Here is a 27,386-nt window from a genome sequence, read left to right as displayed (position 1 = left end):
TTGCTGAAACTGAAGTCACATATAGATCTGAGTCTCAGAGCGGGATGTGGAGCTGAGGAGGTGGAGGTGGAGGTGGAGATGAGCTCAGGGCCTGTTCACTCTTGTTCTGCGGCTTGTGCGTTGCTCTTGTGGCTGACCTCTGACCTCTGCTCTCTACTGACTCTGCTTTTCTCTTTTCCTGCAGAACTGCGTCCAAACGGAAAACACGACTTTTCAAGTTTACAACATCCACCCGAGGGAGGAGCAGAAACACGAGTCCATCACGGAGTCCGGAAGGTGGAGTAAAAAGAGCAAGAAAGAGGAAAAAGAGCAGAAAAAAGAGCAAAAAAAGAGCAAAAAAGACAAAAAAGAGCAAAAAAAGAGCAGAAGAGATGGTGTAGTGTCCACAGGAAAAACACACAAACACAAACACACCCCACACAAACGTCCCTGGGCCATTTTGCTGATCTATCTTCATTCTTGTACACGCCCCCTGTGAAACACCTACTGTGCCACGCCCCCTATGACACGCCCACTGTGACACGCCCCCTGTGACGTCCGTTCTTCCTTCTCCAGTTTTATTTTCTTAATCGTTGATACTCGTCTGATTCTGCAGCGTCGCGTCGTCATTTTGGTACAAATGTATAAAAACGTGCTGCTCTAGTGTGATGTGCCTCTGTCCATAGGGGGCGCTACAGCGACACGACTCTTTATTGTGACGATGTTTACAGCGACGGCAGCTCCAATTGGACACCACAGTTTTCTTGTTTTTTTTTTATGAAGTGTTTTTAGATGAATATTGTGATTTAAAATGTGTAAATTATAACAAAAAGATCCACAGGTGTCAGATTATGTAGACACAAAAAAACCTTTATGTCAGTGTTTATACATGCAGTTTACACAGATTAAACACAGATTAAACCCATATTAAACCCAGATTAAACTCAGATTAAACACAGATTAAACACAGATTAAACTCATAATATACATAATAAACACATAATAAACACAGATTAAACGACAAACATCTCTAAATTTTCTGACAGTCGTCCTTTTGTTTCTTCGTGGTTTCCCCGTGGCGTTTGTCCAAATCACAGTTGTATAAATGTTTCTTTAATGGCTCCTTTTTCTGCTGCTGGAGTTTTCAATTTAAAAAAGTTCCAGCACAAACAGCCATTAGACAAAAACATAAAAGTTTGTAAAGTTGAGAGAAAAGTTGTGCGTCCAAAGAGACTTAAGTTTGTCTCGTTTTGTTCGTGCTCATCCTGCGGTGGAAGAATAAAAATCACACGACGGAAAAGAAATGGAGGAGATGAGTCCTCAGAGTAAATGATCTCAGAGCACGAGGTTCCACCTGAAGCTCTGACAGAATGAGGACAACAAACACAAACCTGCTGCAAATGGGACAAACTGGAACTTTTCCCTCCACGGCGCCGTCTCCGAGGGCAACGGGCCGGGCTTTATTTAAATGTACACTCTGGAACTTTTCTGGTGGAGGCGAGCTGCCTAATTAGCTCCCTGGTTGTGCGGAATGTTGCAGAGGACGGCATTACATTTATCTGCCTCATCCATCTCCATGGAGACGAGTAGTGTGTTCTGTGGAGAGGCGAGCTCGCAGAAACATGAGCACATGACCCGCGAGGATTTATTTAAAGAACCAGTGTGGATTATTCTGGCTTCAGTCGTTTTTAAATGTGCTTTTGTTTAGCTTCAGATTAGGATTTCATTAGAATAAGAACAAGAATAAAAATAATAAGACGACGTCAGGAGTTTTATCTATGACGCAACAAAATGCACAAAATGAAACAGCATTTTTAACAGAGCAGAGAGGACAAAATAACAAGATGATTTGACAGGTCCAATCTGTGGCGAGGTGAGACGGCTCACACAAAGAATGTAATGTAATAATTTTGAGCATTAAAAAAATGGATATGTGTCTTAGCATAGAACGTTTAAGGAACATTTAAGGAACTTTAAGGCCAAGCATTAACGTCCCCACAGAGACAAGGAGGTGTTAGACAATAGATGTTTATATAAATGGACAGAGCTAACCTGCCGCCGCCGCGCTCCAAACAGGAAGTGGTCATGGTGCACTTCCTGTCTCTGCTGCTTCAGACTCATTCTGGTCTTAAATGTTCGTATTAACCCTCTACATGATCCTGGGGTTTTTATTTTGAGTTTATTTTTTCCATGTTTTTCCTTTTTTTAAAAAGTTATTTTGAGTTCTTTTTTTTGTTTATTTATTATTATTATTATTATTTTATTTTATTTTTTTTTATTTGGAGGGATTTTTTTTTATTTTGATTTAATTTTTGAATTTTTTTTATTTTTTGTTTTTCGTTACTTTATTTTTTCTTTTTTTTTACATTTTTTTGAAATTTTGAGGTTTTCTTTTAGTTTTTTTTGTTATTTTTGGTTTATTTTTTTTGTTTTCTGTGTCTCTCTCTGTCTCTGCTCCTTCAGACTCATTCTGGTCTTAAATGTTCGTATTAACCCTCGACATGATCCTGGGGTTTTTATTTCACTATTGTGTCTGTAAATCAAGATATGAACATTAATAACAGACAAATCAGGCACCGTCTTCCTCTTCCTCTTTCTCTTATTTCCTCTTCTACCTCTTCTTCTTCCTCTCCTCCTTTCAATTTTTTTCTTTTCTCTTCTCCTTCCTCAGCTTCTTTTTTTCTCTTCATCCTCTTTTATCTCTTCATCTCCTTCCTCTTCTCCTTCCTCTGATTTTGCTTCTTCCTCGGCTTCTTTCTCTTTTCTCTTCTTTCTCTTCTTCTTCAGGCTCCTTCTTTTCTTAAGGTCGTTCTCATTAGCGACAGGTTTGATTGACAGCGTTGCTAAGCGCCGCTCCCTTCTAATCCAGTGATGGAGGCATGAAGGGGCGTTACCTTCAACAGCCTCGCTCCTGATTGGCTCTTTGGTTGCTATGATACTCGTGCTCCAGATTCGCCGCCGTACTCGCTTTAGCCTCGATGAGCTTCATTTGTGTTCGAATGCTGTGACTCACACTCACTCGGTCGCTTCTTTCTCCTTCTACAGTCTACGTGTCAAACCCGTCAGAAAAGTTTCACAGTACGTCTTTAAACACACATCTTTGCCGTAATGGAATTCAGAGCCATAAGAAGTTATTTTCTCCCGCCTCAGAAAATCTCCCGCTTTGTGATCCTCAGATAAGATAACTTTAACTTTCCTCATCTTATCTCCTCCTGCGTCCGTCCTGTCGCCTCAAAAGGACAAAACGGTGAGATGAAAAGTAATCAGACGGAGACGGCGCATGAAACGCTACGGAATAAATGTTTTCTCCATTTTTAAAAACAGGCAGTGAACGCCCCGTCGACACGAAACAGAACCAATCAAAACAGAACCGTTAGCGATACAAAGACGGGGAAATTCAATCGCTTTTTATTTCTGGGGGTGTCATTTTGGGGGGTTTTGTGCGCGGGTGTCGTCGTGGGGGTTTTGTGCGCGGGTGTCGTCGTGGGGGTTTTGTGCATGGGTGTCATTTTGGGGGTTTTGTGCGCGGGTGTCGTCGTGGGGGTTTTGTGCGTGGGTGTCTTTGGACGCTTTGTGAGGAGATGGTTTACAGGAGCAGAGCGTGGCCTGTGCAGTCAGCAGAAAGTTGACGGGTCATGAATTCCGCTCCGTCGGGAATAGAGACGATGAAACACCGGTGAAGGAGACAAGTGAAGGAGACAAGTGAAGGAGACAAGTGAAGGAGACAAGTGAAGGAGACAAGTGAAGGAGACAAGTGAAGGAGACAAGTGAAGGAGACAAGTGGCCTCGACGCTCGCTAAAAATGGCTGGTTTGTAAATATTATCTCCAGAGCGATCGGCAAAAGTGTCTCCAAAAGTTCCACAGCAGTTTTCTGATTGACAGCGAATAATCCATCTTATTCTGACCAGGACGATAAAATCCAAGGTTTGATTTCAAGGATCTTTTCAGTCCTGGAATTACAAATCTACTACTGAATTAAAGGTTTTTATTTGATTGGGACAGTGTTAATGAACAGACTTGATTCTACATAAACACAAACACACTGAATTATAACCAAAGGATCATTTCCATCCATTGTCCCAAAAGGCTGGGGTCAAAAAAGGGTCAAAATCAGTCAAGACACTTACATTTTACATCCACCCCCTTCATATTTCGCCCAAACATGTAAATATGTGTCTATGGAAAAGTTAAAATCACATTGTCTCGACAGATGATGACTCATAAAAAGGGAGAATAAAACCGGCCCGAGCATTGACCCCTGAGGGACACCAACATCTCAGTCTGAACATGAAGGTTTTACACCATCGACTCCACAAACTGTTTCCTGTGGGACAGATATGATGGACAGAGCTGGACTGGAGTTAAACTGAGTCGACCTGGAGATAGATCTGCTGGTTTAGAGTCGAAGGTTTTGTCCAAGTCTAAGACACAGAGTCTCCTCACAGACTCTTTGTGTTTTCTGTTCACGGGGCAGGTCTGTGGAGCGATGGGCACAAAGACAAACTGTAGATGATGTAACGAGGGTCTGGTGTTTTCTAAATGAGCAGTGAGAAGTTTGACCACAGGAAGTTTGTTTATAGGCCGATAATTAGACATGTCTGTTTTAGCACCGATTTAAAAACTGGTGTAACCGGAGGTACTGTCCACTGGGACAGAAGGACGTGAGGACAAACTGAGACGATTGGTCCAACAAGAGGATCCTATATTTTTACAAAAAATGTGTATTTAGACCAGCTCCGTCAGGCGCAGGTTAAGCCTCTAATTACTCCAGCCTCATGTCTCTCGTCTTTGGACCTTGGACCTCACATCTCTCCTCTTTGGACCTCTGGCCTCATGTCTCTCCTTGTTGGACCTCATGTCTCACCTCGTTGGGCCTCCAGCCTCATGTCTCTCCTTGTTGGACCTCAGGTCCCTCCTCGTTGGACCTCAGGCCTCACGTCCCTCGTGCTTCTACACTTTACAGATGTTTCTCAGATCTGAACATCGTGTTTCGCTCTAAAAATCCGGTCGTGAGGCTGAAGACTGGACCAGATGGTGTTTTTTTTTGTTTTTTTCTTTTGGGCCTCACTCCCGAGGGCCAGGCCCTCTGCTCTTTTCAGTTGTGAATGCACTTGACACTTATTTCCACATTTAAACACAAATTTGAATAAATAGAAAACATTTTGGACACATTCCAGAGGATCTGAGTTTATAATATTTAAAAAACTGACTTTATTTATAAACCAGTTACATCAGCTCTGAGCTCGTGTCTCCCTCTAGTGGAAAAACTGAATATTGTCGTTGATGAGTCTCACTGTGTGGATTGAATTCAACAATTTACAAACATGTTTTTTACCTGTTTTTGTGATCTTTGTGTTTATTTTACTTTGTTCTTAAATCCTGCTTTGTGATGAAAAAAACTGAAGAAAACTGAACTTGTATAAAATAAAATATCTCTATATGATCCAAAGTCTTTACAATAAACAAAGACGTGAGGTGTTTAACTTGAACATTACATAATTACACTCTGATTTGTCACTTTGGAGTTTCATTCATGTAAAACGATGCTGCCACCTTGTGGTTTGAAGAAGAATCACTGCACAGATTTCTACAGCAAAATCTAAAGCCAATGTGTTCAGGTTAAAACTTTAAAACTGATGAATAAAATTGTATTGTTTATAAAATTGACACAAACTCTGCGACTCAAAACAAACAAAGGTCTTTTCTCTTACATGGTTTTATTGGTATAGTTTGAGTTTTCAGATAAAAGCAGATACAGTAGAGTCGAGCAGAACCATCACAACGAGGAGCAAAACTCTGGAAACTGTGTCCAAAGTCTCACATGAGAGCTGAGGAGGAGGAGGAGGAGGAGGAGGAGGAGGAGTCAAGAGGAGTCAGAGGAGGAGTGAAGAGGAGGAGTCAAGAGGAGAAGTCAGAGGAGGAGTCAGAGGAGGAGTCAAGAGGAGGAGTCAAGAGGAGTCAGAGGAGGAGTGAAGAGGAGGAGTCAAGAGGAGGAGTCAAGAGGAGTCAGAGGAGGAGTCACCCAGAGGAGTCAGAGGAGGAGTCAAGAGGAGTCAGAGGAGGAGTCAGAGGAGGAGGAGTCAGAGGAGGAGTCAAGAGGAGTCAGAGGAGGAGTCAAGAGGAGTCAGAGGAGGAGGAGTCAGAGGAGGAGTCAAGAGGAGTCAGAGGAGGAGGAGTCAGAGGAGGAGGAGTCAGAGGAGGAGGAGTCAAGAGGAGTCAGAGGAGGAGTCAGGAGGAGGAGTCACCCAGAGGAGTCAGAGGAGGAGTCAAGAGGAGGAGTCACCCAGAGGAGTCAGAGGAGGAGTCAAGAGGAGGAGTCAGAGGAGGAGTCAAGAGGAGTCGCCCAGAGAAGTCGTCTAGTAGAGTTGCCCAGTCGAGTCACCCAAAGGAGTCGGAAGAGTCATCCAGTGGAGTGACTCAAAGGAGTCGTCCCGAGGAATCGTCCAGGGAAGTCGTACAGAGGAGTCGTTCAGGGGAGTCGTTCAGAGGAGTCAGAGGAGTCGTTCAGAGGAGTCGTTCAGAGGAGTCGTACAGAGGAGTCGTACAGAGGAGTCGTACAGAGGAGTCGTTCAGAGGAGTCGTACAGAGGAGTCGTTCAGGGGAGTCGTACAGAGGAGTCGTCCAGGGAAGTCGTACAGAGGAGTCGTTCAGAGGAGTCGTTCAGAGGAGTCAGAGGAGTCGTTCAGAGGAGTCGTTCAGAGGAGTCGTACAGAGGAGTCGTACAGAGGAGTCGTTCAGAGGAGTCAGAGGAGTCGTTCAGAGGAGTCGTTCAGAGGAGTCGTACAGAGGAGTCGTACAGAGGAGTCGTTCAGAGGAGTCGTACAGAGGAGTCGTTCAGGGGAGTCGTTCAGAGGAGTCAGAGGAGTCGTTCAGGGGAGTCGTTCAGAGGAGTCAGAGGAGTCGTTCAGAGGAGTCGTTCAGGGGAGTCGTTCAGGGGAGTCGTTCAGAGGAGTCGTACAGAGGAGTCGTACAGAGGAGTCGTTCAGAGGAGTCGTACAGAGGAGTCGTTCAGAGGAGTCGTACAGAGGAGTCGTTCAGAGGAGTCGTTCAGAGGAGTCGCTCAGAGGAGTCAGAGGAGTCGTTCAGGGGAGTCGTTCAGAGGAGTCGTTCAGGGGAGTCGTTCAGGGGAGTCAGAGGAGTCGTTCAGGGGAGTCGTTCAGAGGAGTCGTTCAGAGGAGTCGTTCAGAGGAGTCGTTCAGAGGAGTCGTACAGAGGAGTCGTACAGAGGAGTCGTACAGAGGAGTCGTACAGAGGAGTCGTTCAGAGGAGTCGTTCAGAGGAGTCGTTCAGGGGAGTCGTTCAGAGGAGTCGTTCAGGGGAGTCGTACAGAGGAGTCGTTCAGAGGAGTCGTACAGAGGAGTCGTACAGAGGAGTCGTTCAGAGGAGTCGTTCAGAGGAGTCGTTCAGAGGAGTCGTTCAGAGGAGTCAGGGGAGTCGTTCAGGGGAACCCGTCTCGCGCTGCTACATAAAGTCCGTGTCATGGCGTCTCGGTCATGACGCGTGAGTCTGAGGTAAGCTAGAGTTGGCTAGTGTTGTACTGAGCATAGAATCTACATAATCAGGTACAATGTGGTCGGACTGAGTCCTGCTGCTGCACAGTCTGAGTCTGGAGCTCGTTTCTACCTTGGCATAGCTTTGGCATTAAGAGGTAACATGGCCACGCCCACAGGGGGCGCTTCACAAACAAAGCATGAGTTCATTATATGAACCGTGAGGACGAACGGCGGCCTTGGGCCACGCGGTCGATACAGGGGAAAACAGAAAAAACAAAAACATTATTCAAGTCAAATATTTTACATTGAATTTAAAGAGCGCTCCACAGGGGGCGCTCTCTGGACGAAGGACAGAGCAGCTCCTGTAGAGTGAGGTCACTCTGAGGTGCTTTGAAGCTTTGAAGCTTTGCAGTCGATCATTGGAGCTTTGAGCTTTAGCTTATTCTGCTCACATAAAAACATTAACATGATGTGCGTGTGTGAAGCACCTGGATACTCACATTAGTTTATACGGATCTAACACTGAAGTAAGAAACATCTGAGTTCACTAGTCGAGCGTTTCTGTGCCTGAAATCAAACGGAAGCTATTCACAAGCGGACAAATAGAATCATCGCATTCACTCATAAAATGATCAAATATTCTGAGGCTTGTTCTGCTGATACAAAGAGGTATAAATAAGATCGTGAATATTATAGTTTGGTTAAACAAAAACACAAAAGTATTTATAGAAGCGCCGTACTGTTCTGCTCTGATCCGCTGTTCCCTGAGTCCAGCAGAGCCTCAGGGTTTGATGTTCACATTAGAAACACCGTCATCGGTTTAACCTTTGTCCCCAGAGCACCTGACCCGCAGGCTCAGCCGACAGCCGCTGTGGAAACTCAGGAAGACAGAAGAAAAGTAAAGGAGCTTAAAATGGGCGAGGTATTTTTACATAATCGTCCAACTAAGAGTTTAGGCTGATTAATACCATCTTGAACTGCATTATATACCATTATAAATATACATGTATACTGTATATTGCCGTAAATATAAGCAGGATTACTGTTGATAAATACGGAGGCCTCTCCTCGTCGGAGGCGCCTCAAGCTTCAGCACCCGTCTCCCTTTGATTATAGGGCACACTGCACCCACAAGGCTCGCACGCCGCCCCACGCCGCGCCGTGTGGCTGGACATGTTTGGTTTGCTCGTTACATTTGCTTAAACATGATTGTGCCGTCAGCTCGTGTCACTCCTCGTCCACGGCCTCCCGTTTGGACAGCTCCTCCTTGTGTTCCTGCAGCTGAGGGGCGGGGCTCGGTAGAGAGGCGCCGTCCGTCGCAGAGTCCTGTGGGTCTCCCAACCTCTGGACCGAGCCGTCCTCCTGAGGGACACAAACACTACGGTCAAAGGTCAAAGGTCAAACGGTCGCAGCTTTATCTGTAAAACGGGACAAGGAGCAGTTTAAAGACGATGGACAGAAACACAGACAGAACGAGGATCGACTAAAGTCCAGGTCAGGTTTAAAGCATAAAACCTCCTCCTCCTCCTCCTCCACCTCCTTCCTCCTCCTTCCTTCTTCCTCTTTCCTCCTCCTTTCTCCTCCTTTCTCCTCCTTCCTCCTCTTTCCTCCTCCTTCCTCCTCCTTCCTCCTCCCTCCTACTTTCTCCTCCTCCCTCCTCCTCTTCCTTCTTCCTCCTCTTTCCTCCTCCTCCCTCCTCCCTCCTCCTCCTTCCTTCTTCCTCTTTCCTCCTCCTTCCTCCTCCTTTCTCCTCCTTTCTCCTCCTCCCTCCTCCTCTTCCTTCTTCCTCCTCTTTCCTCCTCCTCCCTCCTCCCTCCTCCTCCTGCTCCTCTAAACTGAACTGTAGACTGTTTAAATCCTGCTGTTTGTCTCTGGCGTTTGACCACACGGGTCATGTGACCAGCCCGGGGGCCGCTCCTCGTCTCCTGGAGGAGCTGATCGGGGCTTTAGTGTCTGTTCTTTGATGTGTCAGATGTTTTTTCTCCATCTGCGGTGAAAACAGAACAGCTGCTCCACTTCAGCCAAGTCTGTGTGATTTATACATTTGTTCTGTGGCAGCTCTGGTCACCTCCTGGAGCCAATAACTGATATTTACAACTTTAAAAGACCAAAAGACGTAAACTGAACGGCCAGCACGGGCCCTAGAGCTGAACCACCAGGAAACACATCAACACAGTCATTTTTCTATCGAGCGTCGCGATTAGATTTGAGATTCATGATATAAATCAGTCTGTTGAGCTTGAGTCTCTATGGTTCTCATCTCTGTTATAATTTACACATTTTAAATCACAACATTCACCTAAAAACACTTCATAAAAGAGTTTGAAAACTGCGGCGTCCAACGAGAGCTGAAGTCGCCCTAAACGTCGTCACAATAAAGAGTCGTGTAGCTGTGGCGCCCCCTGTGGACAGATGCACGTCGCACTAGAGCAGAGCGTTTAAAACATTTGTACCAAAATGACGACGCGACGCTGCAGAATCCGACGAGTATCAACGATTAAGAAAATAAAACTGGAGAAGGAAGAGCAGACGTCACAGTGGGCGTGTCACAGGGGGCGTGTCACAGGGGGCGTGTCACAGGGGGCGTGTCACAGGGGGCGTGTCACAGGGGGCGTGTCACAGGGGGCGTGTCACAGTGGAGGTTAAATGGGACAGATGGACAAAATGGCGTCTTGAAAATTGTCGATTAAAGATTAAACTCAAACATAAATGGCTCCAGTGGATAAATGCTGAGGGGAAATATTTAGCAGAATCGTCTAATTTAATAAAAGAATCAGATCAAAGTTCACATTTTAAACACGTCCAGAAGAACTGAACAAAAAGACTGAAATATGAACCGATATAAACTAAGAACGAGCCAAACCCACAGGTGCAGATGTTTTTACGCAGACAAAGTTTTGTATCTTCTGGGGAAACGACGGCGCTTCATGAATCGTCTTTGTGATTTCAATTCTACTGCGATTCAAACCTCAGGCCGAGTCACTTTACTTCACGTCATCACCGTGTTTCAGATAAAATCACCACATTTTACACGACAATCATTTTAAACACAGATAAATCACAGAAAATGAGGATTAAAACGCTGATCTTTGTCGTAAAACTGAGTTATTTGGGTCCAGATCAGGTTCAACATTTGCGCTTTTACTTTTTGCATAATTCCTGGTAAAGCACAGTGTGATCAATAGGACAGTCTGGCTGTTGCGCCCCCATCTGGGAGTATGACGTCATTACATCTGAGTCTGAAAACGACCAATATCGAATGTAATATTAATCTAAAAAACGTCAGATTCAAAATGACTTCTATAGTTAAACAAAAGAGCGACCTATTTATGTATTTATTTTTCCTTTTTTAACTGAAAATCAGAGGTGTGTTTTCGTGCTTTCAGGCGTCACTCACGTGGATGACTTGCTCGACAAAGCGGTGGTTCACCTGATCAGCGAACTCGTGCATCTCCACCTCTTCTCCGTTCGAATGGCAGCTCGGACTTGGCACCTCGATCCCATGGCTTTCTAAAATGGCAGCTTCTAGTTGTATTAGAGAAAACACAGAACAGATTATGTAAGAAGCAAATGGGAAAAGTTTAACATGTCACATTTTTACACAGAACTTGTCACAATATTCACTCCATCGACGTGTGTTTCAGTACATCCCGCTGGAAATACACATTTTTGGGCTCAATATTTGGACTTTTCTGGACTTTTTTCTTTGCAAAACTGTGGAGATGTTTGTTCTTTTTGTTGTCGTTCCAGCCCTGGACAGACCGATGTGTCGTCTCCACTGATGATGTTTCTGTGCGAGATGTAAAACAAAACCTCCTGCGATTGGTGCGCACCCTAAAAGGCCCCGCCCCCTGCCGCACCTCCACTTCAGACTGAACCATGTGACACTTGTGAAGCTCTTGAACTTTAACCCTTGTAAAACCTTAGAACTCAGTGTTTTACCTTTAACCAGTTTTGAACTCGCTGAGCCTCTTCGTTTGTTCATTTTACTCGTGTAATTCTAAGTTTATGGCTCTTCTCGTTATTAAAATAGACGTTTATAATTTACCTTTTTACATCCAGGGTCGTGTTAGTTCCTTTTTGACCCTATAAACGATTTCTAACAGTTGTAAAATGATTCGATTTGAGCTGCAGACGGAGAATAAGTCACTTCTGTGGATAAATATCGCTTTGCTCTGCTGTTTATTTCTTACAGCTCATGTTTTTAAATGATACGGTTTATTTCAAAATGTTTTGTTGGATGATCTCACTGTTTTTTAATTGTATGAAAGGTTTAAAAAAGCTTCAATATTCTCATTTATTGCAGTACATCTCTATAAAAACATAATGTGCTTCAGATTGTGTTAACGTGGCAGGTCGAGAACCTTCAGATCAGTGGGCAAACGCTCTACCAGCTGAGCCACTGTCGCATATAAAACACAATAAAGAAAAAGCAGTTTAAACATTTATCTTAAATATTCACCGATATTGGCTCTTCTCTTCATCTCCTTTCGGCGATTGGCAAACCAGTTGTAAACTTTCAGCGCCGTCACACGTTCAAACTCCGACAGTTTACATCCTGGGACAGAAAATACACTTTACCTTTAACACTTTACCTTTAACACAACAGCGTCGTCGCTTTATTTTCACTGGACTAATATTTAAACCCACTGCAAAACTGAACCGAGGGATTATTTTTACCTTCAACAAACATCAAAACTGTCACTGACTTTGAAATGTAAAAACGCCGCGATAAAGAGAGAGAGTGATTTACCAAGAAAAAGGAACGAGAAGAACACGTCACGAGAAAGAAAAAAGAGCTTAAAACCTCTGTTAATGTGAAAGAAAAAACGTTAAAAAAAAGAAATGTATAAATGTATAAAAAGAAATGTATAATAAATGAATAAATAAATAAATGTATAAATGAATAAATAAATAAATGTATAAATATATGCATAAATTAATAAATAAATGCATGAATGAATGAATGAATAAATAATTGTATAAATAAATGAATAAATGAATAAATAAATGTATAAATGAATGTATAAATAAATAAATATATAAATAAATGCATAAATGTGTAAATAAATGAATAAATTAATAAATACATGTATAAAATAATAAATAAATATATAAATGAATAAATAAATGTACCTGGTTTCTGAATGACCGAGTTGCAGGTGTTGGCGATCTCCTCTCGCTTGGCCTCGTCCGGATACTGATTCTCGATGAAGAAACTGTAAAGGAAAAAGCCCAGAGCTGTAAATGGGTCTGCATCAGCGGCGGCGGCGGCGCGTGATTGGCCCAGAGCGCTAATCTGAACGTCTTTACTGCGGCGGCGTTTCACAGCCCATTACCTCCTGAAGACGACACACATCTTCATTTACTCTTTAAATTAGATTAAGACCAGGACTCATTCAGAAAGTACAGGTTACAGAAGCATTAGAGCGTCTGGATTTACTTAATAAACGCGTGTGAGTACAGAGCAGAGGGCGGGGATAGGGGGTGAGTGAAAACTGGATTTTTTTTGGAGAACTAAAGCGTCAAATACAGATCATAAACCTGCAGGAATCAGCCAAAATGCAAGAAAATATGATGAGGAAACACTGTTAAAAGCCGTAAAGGGACGTAATTCAGCTTAAAGTGTCACAGAAAAGAAAAACTAAAGGAGGACGTGCGTGTGTCGTGTGTAAAAGTGGAGCTTAAACGAGAGCAGATCGACAAAACGGCGTCTTGAAAATATTCGATTAAACATGAATCACTCCAAACACAACGTTAAAACAACTACAACTCGTTTAAAAACTCTAAAAAGTTGTTTTTGCAGAATCCGCCTGATTTAAAGTTTTACGCAGGAAGGACACGGTTTAGTTCCAGGTGGAGGAGCGTCCATTTTGAGTCTGTTTTGTCCCTCTTTGGAACATCTCTTGGGGCTAAAAAAGGAGGATTATCTCGCATTACAAAACACAGCGGGATCGATGTCTGCGCCTCGTCACCCCGGGCCCGTCCGCTCACGGCTCCTTAACCTCCGCCGTCCCGTCCTTGGGCGGAGAGCGGCCCGTCACTGCAGTGGAGTTGCGTAACCGTGCGAGGTCCTGTGGTCGTCTGCAGACTTATTATTGTGAGTGCTGCTTGTACTTACAGCAGGCGTGTTCTACAGAAATCAATGTGATACAGAGGAAAGAGCCGCCGCCAGGAGGAATGTCTGCCCCGGTTTTGTTCTCCAGAGCGACTCGCGGCGCTTCTGTCTGACACAAACACGGCGGTGCAGGTACAGCTCTGTAATTAACTCCACACTGTCGACTACAGCTTTAAATAACCGGGGTGAAGACTAAAGGACACTGCACCTGGGACTCTTATTAAAACTGACAAAGCCACGTTTTATGGAGTTTGGCTGCTCCCGCTAAAAACTCTCATTTTAATAAAACGAAGCGAGCGCCACGCGAGGGAATGCTAATCTCTGCAGCCGATTCTCTGGTTCTTCTCGACACAACAGTTTGAATTGGATTTTCAGAGGCGGAGTTTGAGCAGAGACGTTAAAGCTGTGGAGATATTAGACAAATATAAATCACGTCAAGAGCTTCTGTAACTCAGGAGGAAATAAAACGCCTGATTTCTACGTGTAAATCCTCAGTGATCCACGACTTTTGCCTTTAAAGAAAAAACATTATTCAGGTTTAAAATCCTTCAGAGCCTCAGTTCAGCGTCTGTGTAATGTGACTGAAACATTTAAGCACAAGTCAGTGTCAAAACAACACAGGGACCTGGTTTAGACCTGGTTTAGTCCTGGTTTAGTCCTGGTTTAGTCCTGGTCTAGTCCTGGTCTAGTCCTGGTCTAGTCCTGGTCTAGTCCTGGTTTAGTCCTGGTTTAGTCCTGGTTTAGTCCTGGTTTAGTCCTGGTTTAGTCCTGGTTTAGTCCTGGTTTAGTCCTGGTTTAGTCCTGGTTTAGTCCTGGTCTAGTCCTGGTTTAGTCCTGGTTTAGTCCTGGTCTAGTCCTGGTTTAGTCCTGGTCTAGTCCTGGTCTAGTCCTGGTTTAGTCCTGGTCTAGTCCTGGTTTAGTCCTGGTTTAGTCCTGGTTTAGTCCTGGTCTAGTCCTGGTCTAGTCCTGGTTTAGTCCTGGTCTAGTCCTGGTCTAGTCCTGGTCTAGTCCTGGTCTAGTCCTGGTCTAGTCCTGGTTTAGTCCTGGTTTAGTCCTGGTTTAGTCCTGGTCTAGTCCTGGTCTAGTCCTGGTCTAGTCCTGGTTTAGTCCTGGTTTAGTCCTGGTTTAGTCCTGGTCTAGTCCTGGTCTAGTCCTGGTTTAGTCCTGGTTTAGTCCTGGTCTAGTCCTGGTTTAGTCCTGGTTTAGTCCTGGTCTAGTCCTGGTCTAGTCCTGGTTTAGTCCTGGTTTAGTCCTGGTCTAGTCCTGGTTTAGTCCTGGTTTAGTCCTGGTTTAGTCCTGGTCTAGTCCTGGTCTAGTCCTGGTTTAGTCCTGGTTTAGTCCTGGTCTAGTCCTGGTTTAGTCCTGGTCTAGTCCTGGTTTAGTCCTGGTCTAGTCCTGGTCTAGTCCTGGTTTAGTCCTGGTTTAGTCCTGGTTTAGTCCTGGTTTAGTCCTGGTCTAGTCCTGGTCTAGTCCTGGTCTAGTCCTGGTCTAGTCCTGGTTTAGTCCTGGTCTAGTCCTGGTTTAGTCCTGGTTTAGTCCTGGTTTAGTCCTGGTTTAGTCCTGGTCTAGTCCTGGTTTAGTCCTGGTTTAGTCCCTGGTTTAGTCCTGGTTTAGTCCTGGTTTAGTCCTGGTTTAGTCCTGGTCTAGTCCTGGTTTAGTCCTGGTTTAGTCCTGGTTTAGTCCCTGGTTTAGTCCTGGTTTAGACCTGGTTTAGTCCTGGTTTAGTCCTGGTTTAGTCCTGGTTTAGTCCTGGTTTAGTCCTGGTTTAGTCCTGGTTTAGACCTGAGTTTTGTTTAAACCTGTCTCTCTTCCTGTAGATGTGACTCAGACCTCGACTTTGACGATGTTTGAATCAGACTCTGTTCTGTTTATCTGTGACTAAAGGTTTTTATTCTGCACTTTTCTCTTTCATGATGATTATTTATGTTTTGACTCATTGTGTTGTGATTTTTTTTGTCTTTCTTATTCTCTAAATCTCTTTAAATCACCTCGTTACATTTGTTCTGTACAGATGAACTTAAACCTGGTGGAAAAGTGTTTTTATTGAGACTCATTTTATGTTTTATGTTTGTTCTGTTTGTGCCTCAGAGCAGCTGATGTGTCTCTGTCTCTGCTTATTTCATTCTTATTCAATCATAATCACGACTAAAAAACAGCCAATCAGAGACGAAAGAGTAAAAACCAGCCAATCAGTGCAGAGGGAGCGACGCGTGAGGAGGAGGCGACGCGTGTGAACCCATCGCTCACAGACGCGGCGGTTCTCCTTCGAGCCTTTGCAGACGTTACTGTTCTTAAAACACGCACCTCTCCATGATGGACTGACACTCTTTCCTCCAGGTGAAGCGACTCCCTCGGCGCAGCCTTAAAGGTCCGCCCACGATCCCGGTCCTCTCCCCCGTCATGATGCCCGTCCTCCAGTCCGGCTCCTCCTTCACCATCGAGCGCATGGACAAAGTGGCTCCTGAAACAAAGACACGACGTGAATCTCAACGGAAAAAACAACAACGAGCTCCTCTAAAGACGTTTGAAGTGACGTTTGATCCTCAGCTCTGGAGACGTTCACACACAACACACAACAGACAACACACAACACACACAACAGACACAACAGACACAACAGCAGCGTTCCAAGAGGAATTCTATAAAATTCCTTGCATCCGAGAGCATTTATTGTACATTTTCATGGATTTACAATGGAGCTAATACGACAGTGTCCTCAGTAGATTATAGTTCACTCTGACCTCGGGGAAAGAAGGACCTGATTTGTCTGTTATTAATGTTCAGATCTTGATTTACAGACACAATAGTGAAATAAAAACCCCAGGATCATGTAGAGGGTTAATACGAACATTTAAGACCAAAATGAGTCTGAAGCAGCAGAGACAGAGAGAGGAGACAAAAAACAAAACAAAAAATAAACTCAAAATAACAAAAAATAAATAAATAAATTAAAAAAAATCTCAAATTTACTCAAAATAACCCCAAAAATATCAAAAAACAAAACTCAAAATAACAAAAAAAGTAAAAAAAAATAACAAAAAAGTAAAAATAAATAAATAAACAAAAAAACAACAACTCAAAAAACAACAACAATTCAAATAACAAAAAAAAATACAAATAAATTAAAAAAAATCTCAAATTTACTCAAAATAACCCCAAAAATATCAAAAAACAAAACTCAAAATAACAAAAAAAGTAAAAAAAATAACAAAAAAGTAAAAATAAATAAATAAACAAAAAAACAACAACTCAAAAAAAAACAACAATTCAAATAACAAAAAAAAATACAAATAAATTAAAAAAAATCTCAAATTTACTCAAAATAACCCCAAAAATATCAAAAAACAAAACTCAAAATAACAAAAAAAGTTAAAATAAATAAATAAAACAAAACAAAAAGCTCAAAACAAAACAAAACTCAAAATAACAAAAAAAAAACAAAAAACCAAACAAACCTCAAAATAACTCAAAATAAAAACTCCAGGATCATGTAGAGTGCGTTAATAACATTTACGACCAAAATGGCGAGTCTGAAGCAGCATTTACAGACAGAGACACTGGAGCGGCGCTAGCAGGTTAGCTCTGTCCGTCTGTGTGCCCCTGCTCTCCTGTAGGGGGCGCTCCGGGCTGTTACCTGTGTTAGTCTGTGAGGCAGCGGCGGTAGCGTTGTACCAGGGCAGCAGGTGCATGAGCAGCTCCCTCTGCCTGCTCCACAGCGGGGCGGCGTTGGGGTTCAGGGTGGTGTTGGGGTTGGGGAGGAGCTGGGGGGTGCTGTCTCCTCCCCTGCCCCTGGACGAGGGGCTCACGCTGTGCTGGTTTTCGCTCCACCTCAGCCCTTTTGGACAGAAGCCAACAGTCAGGCATAGACTTTGGAAGTTTGCGATGTGCTGCGGTTAAATAAAACAAATTGCCGCGCTCCGTCAGACCCGCGTTTGCATGTTTCCTGTTAAAATGCCCAATCGGGATCGTCATAGTAACGGAGCGGCAGGTCAAGAGGAGCCGACATCGAAAGCAAAGCATGTGGAGCTTTGGAGAGCTGTTGTTAGTATCACAGTTAATAGCCTGAGTGTTAGCCGTGTAGGAATGAAAACCAGCACAGAGACTTCCACCTGCAGACACTGCCGATGTTTGAGAGGCCAGAGCGAAGCGAGCGTGGGAGCAGGCGAAAAACAAACATAAAGATGAAAGAGACGCCGAGGGAGTTCATCAGCAGATTTTAATATGAATCACTCGAACCAAGCAACATAAAGGAGACAGTGTGAGCACGACGACGCCTTAAAGGGACGACGCCTTGAAGGGACGACGCCTTAAAGGGACGACGCCTTAAAGGGACGACGCCACAAAAACTCACTCTGGGGAACTTTAATCTGTTCTGATGTTTCCTCGTCACACACAGACCTGGAGTTGTGTTTTGTTTCATTCTCACATGTTTAACACACAAACCTGCAGATTTAGGCTGAAAACCCTCTGTTCCACCTTGTGATGTCATCATGTGGTGATACAGGAAGTGCTCCACTGTGTTTTTAAACTCCACACACCTTCATTTATAGAATCATTTCAGCCCTCCTCTCTCTTTCTCCTCTCTCTCCCATCCCTTTCCTTTCTTCCTTTCTCTCCCCTCTTCTCTCTCCTCTCTCTCTCTCTCTCTCATCCCTCTCCTATTTCTCTTGCACTCCCCCTTTCTCTCTCTCCTCTCTACCCCTTTCCTCTCTTTCACTCTCCCCCCTCCTCTCGGCCCTTTCTCTGCATCCTCTCTCTCCCCTCGCTCTCTCTCTTTTCTCTCATTATGATTCAAGCTTTCTCTCAGTATCCCTTCTTTCCTCTTTCTCCATCTGTCCCCTTCCAGCCCTCTCGCTCTTTCTCCTTCCCTCTTTCCCTCTCTCTCTTTCTCCATCTTTCTCTTTCTTCACTAGAATCATTTGGATCATTTCAGCCCTGGATTTTTTTCTTTCTGTCCTGTCTGTTTTCTCCCCGTCTTTTTGTCCTCTCTTTTATTAGCTGTATTCTTGCTTCTCTTTCTTTATTACCCCCCTTTGTCTTATTCTATCACTCGCTCCCTATCCCTCTTTTCCTCTTCCTCCCCTCTCTGTCCCCTCACTTTCTCCTCTTTCTTTCCTCTGTCTTTCACTAGAATCATTTCAGTCCTGGAGTTGTCTCTTATCTCGACTGAACTAAAGGTAAAAGGAGGAGGAGTTAACTTGAAAACTACCACTTGATGACATCACAAGGTGGAACGTCGCATTTTGATCTTTGTAGATGTGACAGACTAATAATAAAAGTGTGACTCAAACATGTGAATGAAACAAAACACAACTCCAGGTCTGTTTTTGAGGAGGAAACGTGGATTAAACCTCCCCGAGTCCATTTTGTGTGATCCAGGTCCTTTAAGTTCTTAAACGTTTCCTGAATGTTAAATGTGAACATAAAACGATATGAGTCTTAAGAATCCAGCCCTCACATGACCTTGGGCGTAATCACCTCGTGGTTACAGTCACACCACATTCACCTGCCTTACGCCTATCGACCCTCATCTCCAGTGACAGCTCTGGCTTTTTCATTTGTATTTCCTTTGAAATTATAGATTTTTTTTGGTCCGAGTCCTTGCTTGCCCTCGGTGCGCGTCATCAGAGGGAGTTAGCGCAGTGAGTGAGGCGGGGCGGTTTACCATGCAGGAGGCAGGGACAAAAGAAGGAACATGCACGTTTAGGAATGTTTCACCACAGAAAACACCAGCTTTTTCACATCATCATCTTTAACCTTGGCTCTTAATGCGTTTTCCACAGTCGCTCTCGGGCCTTATCTGCTCGGAGCATTCATCATCCGTGTTATCTGATCTGGCTCTCGGTCTGAGCGTTACATGACCGGGCGCTCTGCTCACCTGGGTTGTTCCTCTCCAGCAGGTACCAGCGGTAGAAGGCTCTGCGCTTGGAGTCGCTCATCTCCAGCCCCTGCTGCAGGAGCCACTGGGAGATGTAGCTCTGACTGATGCCTGGAGGTGAAAGAAACAGGTTTACACGCCTCAAACATGTATGAACAATGAGCTTCCTCACATTTACACGCCTCAAACATGTATGAACAATGTGCTTTTTCACATTTACACGCCTCAAACATGTATGAAGTTCTTGTATGGCCCTCATGACTTTGACTTATAAGACTCATATTTGTTTGTGTCTTTTTGTGAAGTATTTTTAAACTCGACAGACGAATCACAAAACTCAGTATCAGTTCATCTGAGTCTCTGAGCAGTAAACAGTAAACGTCTCGTTTCAATCACAGGGACAGTCACACCGACCGTTTACAGTTTGCACTAAAATCACTAAATCCTGACAGATCAGAGAGTGTAAGCTGCAGGCGGGTCAGAGGTCAGAGGTCAGGGGGTTTAGGGGGTGTGGACAATAAACACATGGGACACATTTCTTACTTTCTCACACAGGTGTAAAATGTTCTGTTTCCCATCATGCAGCAGTGCTCATAGATCACACGGAGGGCAGATAACAGCTGCAGGATGTTCTGGTCATTTTGGTCAAAGCCACGTCTCAGGAATGTGTGACCCCCACGAAGGAGGAGAATAAAACACACTCACCGTCAGACTCTGCTTCATCACTCCTCTCCTGTTTTGTATTTTACTGGACTCTGCCTTTAACTCGACTGTTTTACTGTAACCGACAATAAAGAGGGTCAGGGGTCAAAGGTCAGGGGGTTAGAGTCAGGCAGGTGGATGTCACTGTCACATGTTAAACACTGTGCATCTTTGTGTGTCAGTGCTAATGCTAATGCTAAAGCTAATGCTAAAGCTAATGCTAACTTCCATTTAAAAATTAAATGTAACATAAAAAAACAACAAAATTAAATAGGAATATTTTAAGAACGACCCAGTTATTTTTAGGTGTAGATTATTTCAGTCAGTGACGTTATTTAAATATTAGGCTCCACAACTAGCATTAGCATTAGCATTAGCATTAGCACGGACACTCAAACACGTCCCTTTGTAAACACAGAAGTCTCGTGTGAAGTTTTCTCTGCATTTGTGAAGAGTTTAACATGTTATCAATGACATCCACGCACAGCTCCCTGTCCACTGTCTGACCCTAACCTCTGACCTCTGACCCCTGACCCCCTGATCTGTCTGATCTGTCAGGATTTAGTGATTTTATGGCGACTCTAAAAACCTCACAGACATTACATTAAACCAGGTTTAAGCCGCTGAGCACAGAGCCAAATGTGACTAGTGACTATTAAAATAAGTGTAATCATATTAAATGGACAATAAACAATAAAACACAAACCAAAACACACATTATAATACAGACAGTGGCTTTATCAAGTCAAAATGGCAATAATTAACTTATCTTTTTAAAATCCTTCAGTCACCGAGGTTCAAAACAGTCGACATAAATGTTTGACTAGTGAACTTATCGTTAGTTGGTCAAACTGTTACTGCTCGTCACGACAAACTGCTTCTGATTAATCCCCGAGGAATAAAACACCACGTCCTGTCCAAACAGAACCGTGTCAGCAGCTGCTGCATTTGCACATTGGATGAACCACGTCACTGCAATGTTCTGTGAGACGCAATCTTTGTACTTTTGATTCACTTATACGAGGGACATTAGATTAAAGTGGCCACAACAAACACTGCAGTGATATGAACAGAAGAAAACTCAACTCTGAAGCAAAACAGCACATTTCCCTGCGTACTGTCCTGTTATAATCACATTAGAGAATACCACACTGTAAGGGAATTGCATCATTAGTGAAGAGGAGCAGCCTCAGATCTATTCAGACACTTCAAACCCAGAAACAAACACAGGCCTAATCACTGCGCTCTGTATTTAAGGACAAAATGTTCACTGAGTGTGGGACGCTTTCTAAAACACAAACCTGAAAACGTGCGTAGACATTTCGACCTGTGAACGTGTGACACCCGATGAACAGGAGCCTCGTTAAACCTCAGGACTCTACTCACCCGTCACTTGTCCAACTATTGCCTGAGAGATTCTGCGGTTGTTGAGGAAGGCCTTGATCTCCTCCTTCACCAGGTTACTGTCCCGTCTGCGGAACGAGCAGAACATCCACGTATTACCGTTACAATCCCACCTCTGCTCCAGTTAACCTTATTCACTGATGCCTCCCGTGTCCTCCCCGCTCCCCGAGCACTCAACCTGAATTAACACGCTAACAATCCTGCAGTACAAGACCAGGCCACCGGGGACATTTACCATCATTAGCCTCTGTTCTAATGCTCTCATTTAATCTCACCCTTACCTCATGTACTCCTCCACTTTCTCTTCAAGGTCCCACTCCTCTTCTCCCATCATATCGTAGCTGAATGACCTCTGAACCGCCACCGTTGGGGGGTAGAGCGGCGGGGGTGAAGCCTCGTAGCTGTTGCTGGGAGACAGCGCCGCTCCGTCCAGGCCGGAGGTTTGGGTGGTGGCGGAGGCCAGAGACAGCGAGGAGGCAGAGGAGGATGAAGATGTGGTGTGGGCGCTGCCGTTGTTGTTGTTGTTGTTTTGGGAGGGGGCGGAGTTCGCGTCGCAGTGGGCGGGGCGTGTGTCCGGGTCCAGCCGCTCCAGAGACTCCAGGGCGTGGATGATCTGGGGTTTGGTCATCCCGGACAGGCGGAGGCGCTGCAGGAGGTCGATCTGTTCGATGGTGTAACGTGGCTCCACTTCACAGCATTCCATCGTGGCATCTGGGAACGGGAAGATCAGAAGTGGCAGATTATAAAGGAAGGTCCAACTCCGTGATCTCAGAGAAACCGGAGGATCCACATGGACACAGCTTTATTTTTTACATTATTCTCTCTGTTTTTGTCTGTAAAACCCCTCACCACACACTTTATACACTTTTCTCACACAGGCGTTAACATTTTCTCACATTTCTCTCTCGTTTAAACTCTCTCAAAGTTCAAACCTTCGTAGGCGTCTTTGTCGGTGCAGAACGTTTCATCGACATTGTGGGTTTTGTCGGGGAGAAAAACAAATTGCAAACGTACAGCACTTCAGAGTCACACTGAGATCCAACGTTTATGTAAATTTGTCTGGACACATTCTGTACTGGACAGGAGACACGGCAAAGTCTCAAACTTTGTCCCTGACTGTCACATTTGTTTTGTTTATAGATTTGTTCATTATAATTTCAATCACGCCACTTTAAAAAATAAATGTGATTAATTTCTGGCTTTGCAGATTAAAGACAAAGTTTGTACTGTACTTGGATTCTACAGGATTTTCCCTTTTTCCCTCATATCGACCGATCTTCTTATTTAATTTGATATTTTTTCCTTTTCAGAAAATAAAAATCTAATCTTTCAGTAATGATTTCCTCAACATACACAAGACAGAGCGCTGCGTAAGTGCCATTAAACATAAAAAATACCCCCGTTTCTTTCTTTTAAGTCCACACTCTGGTCCAGACCACGTGCTTTTGCTGACGAGGCCTTGGCCGTAAACCTCTGCATCACAAACACCCAAGAGAATAAACTCAACATCTCAATTCACATTCTACAAACCGCCCAAACGCTTTGACCTTGTGATTATTGTGTCTTTTGATGAGTCGACGTCAGAAACAGCAGATATGGAAAGTCTGATAACGCATTAGTTTATGAATGTGAAATAAAACACATCTAGAGCAAAAACAGTTACAAAACAAGTCACTGCGCCATTAAAACCTGCACCTGCGTCTTTAAGAGGCTTTCTGTTGAATTAAAGTCACGAATTGACAAAGATTCAGGCTAAATAACGACCCAGAAACAGCTTGTAAACATCTGTGTCTGTATAATCATCTTATAAATGAGTGATTTTTGTTACGTAAAAGGTATAACTGCATTAATAACACATAATTAAAATCACAGACTGTAAAGAAGTGACTGAATGAGTCTGACGTCACCACAGCTTCAGCTCCAAATGAAGCTCATCGAGGACAGAGCAGGTAAAGAGACGATTTAGAGCAGAGTTTCATATTTGGAATTCTGTCTACGAGTATCATAGCAACCAAAGAGCCAATCAGGAGCGAGGCTGTGCGCTTAGCAACGCTGTAAATCAAATCATTAATGTTCAGATCTTGATTTACAGACACAATAGTGAAATAAAAACCCCAGGATCATGTAGAGGGTTAATACGAACATTTAAGACCAGAATGAGTCTGACACATTTCGTGGCCTCGCTGTTTCAGTTTTGGGTTTTTTTTTGTGCAATTTAGCATGTTTTTTTACAGTGTATGAACGTGCATTGTGTCGTGCGTCCTGATTGGCTGTTGGACTGTAGACCATCGTGTCGTGCGTCCTGATTGGCTGTTGGACTGTAGACCATTGTGTCGTGCGTCCTGATTGGCTGTTGGACTGTAGACCATTGTCCATCAGTCTCCTCCGTGCCGTGTCTCCTGTCCAGTACAGAATGTGTTCAGACAAATTTACATAAACGTTGGATCTCAGTGTGACTCTGAAGTGCTGTACGTTTGCAATTTGTTTTCTCCCCGACAAAACCCACAATGTCGATGAAACGTTCTGCACCGACAAAGACGCCTACGAAGGTTTGAACTTTGAGAGAGTTTAAACGAGAGAGAAATGTGAGAAAATGTTAACGCCTGTGTGAGAAAAGTGTATAAAGTGTGTGGTGAGGGGTTTTACAGACAAAAACAGAGAGAATAATGTAAAAAATAAAACTGATACTTCATGGATTTCGTCTATTGCGGGTTATTTTTAGAACGAAACCCCAGCGATAAACGAAGGACCAGTGGACTCAGACTGTAGTTAAAATACCAGCAGGCTGATGGTTCCGTTGTAAATACTGTGTGGAGTAGGTCGTGGGCAGTAGGAGGTCGTGGGCAGTAGGAGGTCGTGGGCAGTAGGAGGTCGTGGGCGGGGGCTCGCTGAATGCTGATGTGGCTGATGTGGCTGATGTGGCTGATGTGGATGTTGGATGTTCATTACAGTTATGTGTTAATAAAACTGGTTTATGGAACCAGCTGCATTCTCCTCTGTCGAAGCTCATTTGAAATCCTGGCATCTGTTCAACCGCTTGGCACAAACTATAACCTTGTTTGAGACGCCCGGGGTGAATACAGACGGAGCAATGACACTCGCGTTTTAAAACTACACCTACGGGCTCCTACTCACGGCCCATTTGTCTAATTGAGAGAAGAATTAAAAAGTGTCGTATCATGGAACTTTTATCATTATGGTTTTAAGGTCAGATGTTGAGTCTGGACTGGACGAATACTTTTTATTATATTTAACAAACTCAGCCACCTCCTCCATCCACCATAAGAAACACACAGTAACAACTGAAGCATAAAGGAAACGAACACCTAAAGAGCCTTAAAGGAGGAATGAAAGAGACTTCAGCCACAGCATCCAGAAGTCTCCTCTTGTAATACTGAAACGTGCATGTACAAGCTGAAATGTGCGTGTGTGGAAGCTGAAACGTGCATGAAACGTCCATGTAGAATCTAAAACAGGCATGTAAAAGCTGAAACCTGCACGTGGAAGCTAAACCGTGCATGTGTGGAAGCTGAAACGTGCATGTAAAAACTGAAACGTGCATCTAGAAGCCGAAGAATGTATGTGTGGAAGCTAAAATGTGTATGTGGAAGCTGAAACGTGCATGAAACGTGCATGTAGAATCTAAAACGGGCATGTAGAAGCTGAAGTATGTATGTGCGGAAGCTAAAACATGTATGTGGAACCTAAATCGTGCACGTCAAAGCTAAAACGTGCATGTAGACGCTAAAACGTGTATGTGTGGAAGCTGAAACGTGCATGTAAAAACTGAAACGTGCATATAGAAGCTAAAATGTGCATGAAACGTGCATGTAAAAACTGAAACGTGAATGTAGAAGCTAAAATGTGCATGAAAAGAGCATGTAGAAGCTGACACGGGCATGTAAAAGCTGAAACGTGCATGTAAAAGCTGAAACGTGCATGTAAAAGCTGAAACGTGCATGTAAAAGCCGTGTCCCGTTACCTGCAGGGGGGGGTGACACGGAGAGGCAGCCCGGGAGTGGCTCGGTGCGCGGGGTCGCAGCGGGGACACTCCACTGTCGCATGGCTCAGCGCGTGTCTCCGGACCTGCGGGAGAAAAGACGCACAGAGGTCTGAGTTTGGCGCACAGTTTAGCGCTGTTTCAGTGTTTTAGCGCGGTTAAAGCCGAGCCCGTCCCGGAGCATCACTAACTCCACAGTCACGGCTCATCCCGCTCTGGAACAGCCCGTACGGGGACAGCGCGCGCACCTCTGCCCGCAGCTGAGAGGTGACGTCAAGCCGCTGCAAAACACAGCGAACCGGAAGTGCGAGGCGAAAGTGTCAAAATAAAATGAGATAATGAAACAGCACTCCTTTAAAGCGAGGCTAGCTCAACAAACACGCTAACAACACAAATATAAACAAGAACAATCTGGAATGGTTATAATTAGCTTCTATTTACAACCAGTACTTTCTAAAAACACCAAACACACAGCTGTATTTGAGCGGAAGCAGCGTTTTATTTTGAAAGTTCCCCCGGATTCCGCTCGGGCTCGTCTCCTGTGACTTTCTGAATGTGCTTTATGTTGGCTAATAACTAAACTTTGACAACATGCAGCGCGGAGAGTGCGTTTAGTGCGGGTTCGCGTGACTGCGGCCTGTCAAATGACTTAAATACAATAAACGATGACGCGCATTAGCCCAAAAAAAACAGCGGACAGCGCCATTATGCTAACGCGTTAGCTCGGCGGTAGCGCTAGCAAAGCGAAGCTAACGGCTCCGTCCCACCGCGGGCTCACCTCCGGAGGAAGAGGAGCGAGGAGCGGCCAGCAGCAGGACACACGGGGCCCGGACTGAGGGACAGAGGAGGACAGAGGCTCCGGAGGACAGTCCAGCTGCAGCAGGGCGGTCAGAGCGGTCACTGAGCGGTCAGAGCTCAGCCAAAGTGCACAGGGTCATGTTGTCTTTGAGCTGTGCAGAGGGGAAATACTGTATGCAAATGTGGGGAGTCTGTTTCAATTTATGACCCCTCACCCGACACCACTGTAATCGCGCACATTGTAATAATCACAACTTCCGGTTACAGTACAGACGCACGTGCAGCTCGCCCCGTTTAAAGAGAAATGCGATTAAAAAACACCCAAAACAAACGAGAATCTGCAGTTTATTGACGTGCCGTGTCCTCTCCGGACTGTCTGACACTGTCCACGTCTCCAAAACACCCACGTCTCTAATGTGCACAATGTACAGAGTTAATGCACAGTTATGTTTTATTTTGACACGCGCAGGAAGTGGTGGATGTTATCAATCAGGGTTGACGCTGCAGCGCATAACAGTGGGCGTACAGTGTCTGGCACAGGCTTCTACACTGTCTGGAAAGAACAGGCATCCGACACTGAACACGTGCAGTGGAACAGGACATTTATGAACTGCATGTTTATTACAGTTTACTCCATGTACCAGTTTGACACAACCTCCTGTTCTGTGGGATTAGACTAAGTAGACACAGTGTTGATGTGCTCTCTGCAAACTGGAACTGTACTTCTAAAACTTACATTTTTAACTTTAGCTTTGCACGATCCCACTGAAATAGAACGTTAAAACCATACTTGTAATCCTACCTGTGCAGATAAGTTTAAACTAAACTGTGGAACTGAAACCAAAGGAACAACATTTCCTTGGCCCTCCCCCAGACCAAATAAGATCAGGTTTGTGGAGATGCAAGCCCATAAAGTAGGATTACAACATTTTTAGTGCAAAAAAAACAACAAAAATGAAAGCACTTGCGTTTATTTTTGTATATTTTTGGCTAAAAAGTTGTTTACTGTGGCT

The 27,386-nt window shown here is 44.2% G+C and overlaps 1 protein-coding gene across 4 annotated transcripts; it reads right to left on the bottom strand.

Moving 5' to 3' along the window:
* Nucleotides 1–5,747: 5,747 nt before the first annotated feature.
* zgc:91944 (uncharacterized protein LOC436941 homolog) lies at nt 5,748–26,617 on the bottom strand. Of its 4 annotated transcripts, none has more exons than XM_033975692.2 (11): nt 26,354–26,614; nt 25,558–25,661; nt 21,857–22,286; nt 21,558–21,643; nt 19,470–19,580; nt 17,226–17,426; nt 15,896–16,052; nt 12,610–12,692; nt 11,936–12,031; nt 10,871–10,998; nt 5,748–8,835 (listed from the first exon to the last, which is right to left on the bottom strand). In XM_033975692.2, exons 2-11 carry the CDS (start codon nt 25,637–25,639, stop codon nt 8,701–8,703), a joined length of 1,509 nt encoding a protein of 502 aa, XP_033831583.1. In that variant the 5' UTR covers nt 25,640–25,661; nt 26,354–26,614; the 3' UTR covers nt 5,748–8,700. The 4 variants fall into 4 exon arrangements, with proteins under 4 accessions (XP_033831583.1, XP_033831584.1, XP_033831586.1 ...); XM_033975693.2 differs by having other exon boundaries at nt 7,352–8,835; nt 10,871–10,995; nt 26,354–26,617; XM_033975695.2 differs by lacking the exon at nt 17,226–17,426 and having other exon boundaries at nt 7,352–8,835; nt 10,871–10,995; nt 26,354–26,615.
* Nucleotides 26,618–27,386: the final 769 nt, after the last annotated feature.

The sequence above is a fragment of the Periophthalmus magnuspinnatus genome, chromosome 11, assembly GCF_009829125.3.
Source record: "Periophthalmus magnuspinnatus isolate fPerMag1 chromosome 11, fPerMag1.2.pri, whole genome shotgun sequence".
Lineage (NCBI taxonomy): Eukaryota > Metazoa > Chordata > Actinopteri > Gobiiformes > Gobiidae > Periophthalmus > Periophthalmus magnuspinnatus.
The sequence above is the reverse complement of the archived record's forward strand: the minus strand, read 5'-3'. Positions and strand labels throughout refer to the sequence as shown.

Excerpts from the sequence above, each read along its gene's own strand:
- zgc:91944 (XM_033975692.2), bottom strand. The coding sequence starts at position 25,639 with ATGCGACAGTGGAGTGTCCCCGCTGCGACCCCGCGCACCGAGCCACTC. Across the intron at positions 21,644-21,856 it reads AAAGTGGAGGAGTACATGAG|ACGGGACAGTAACCTGGTGA; the intron begins GTAAGGGTGAGA and ends CTCGTTCCGCAG. Across the intron at positions 16,053-17,225 it reads TGCCTCACAGACTAACACAG|GAGCCACTTTGTCCATGCGC; the intron begins GTAACAGCCCGG and ends TCTTTGTTTCAG.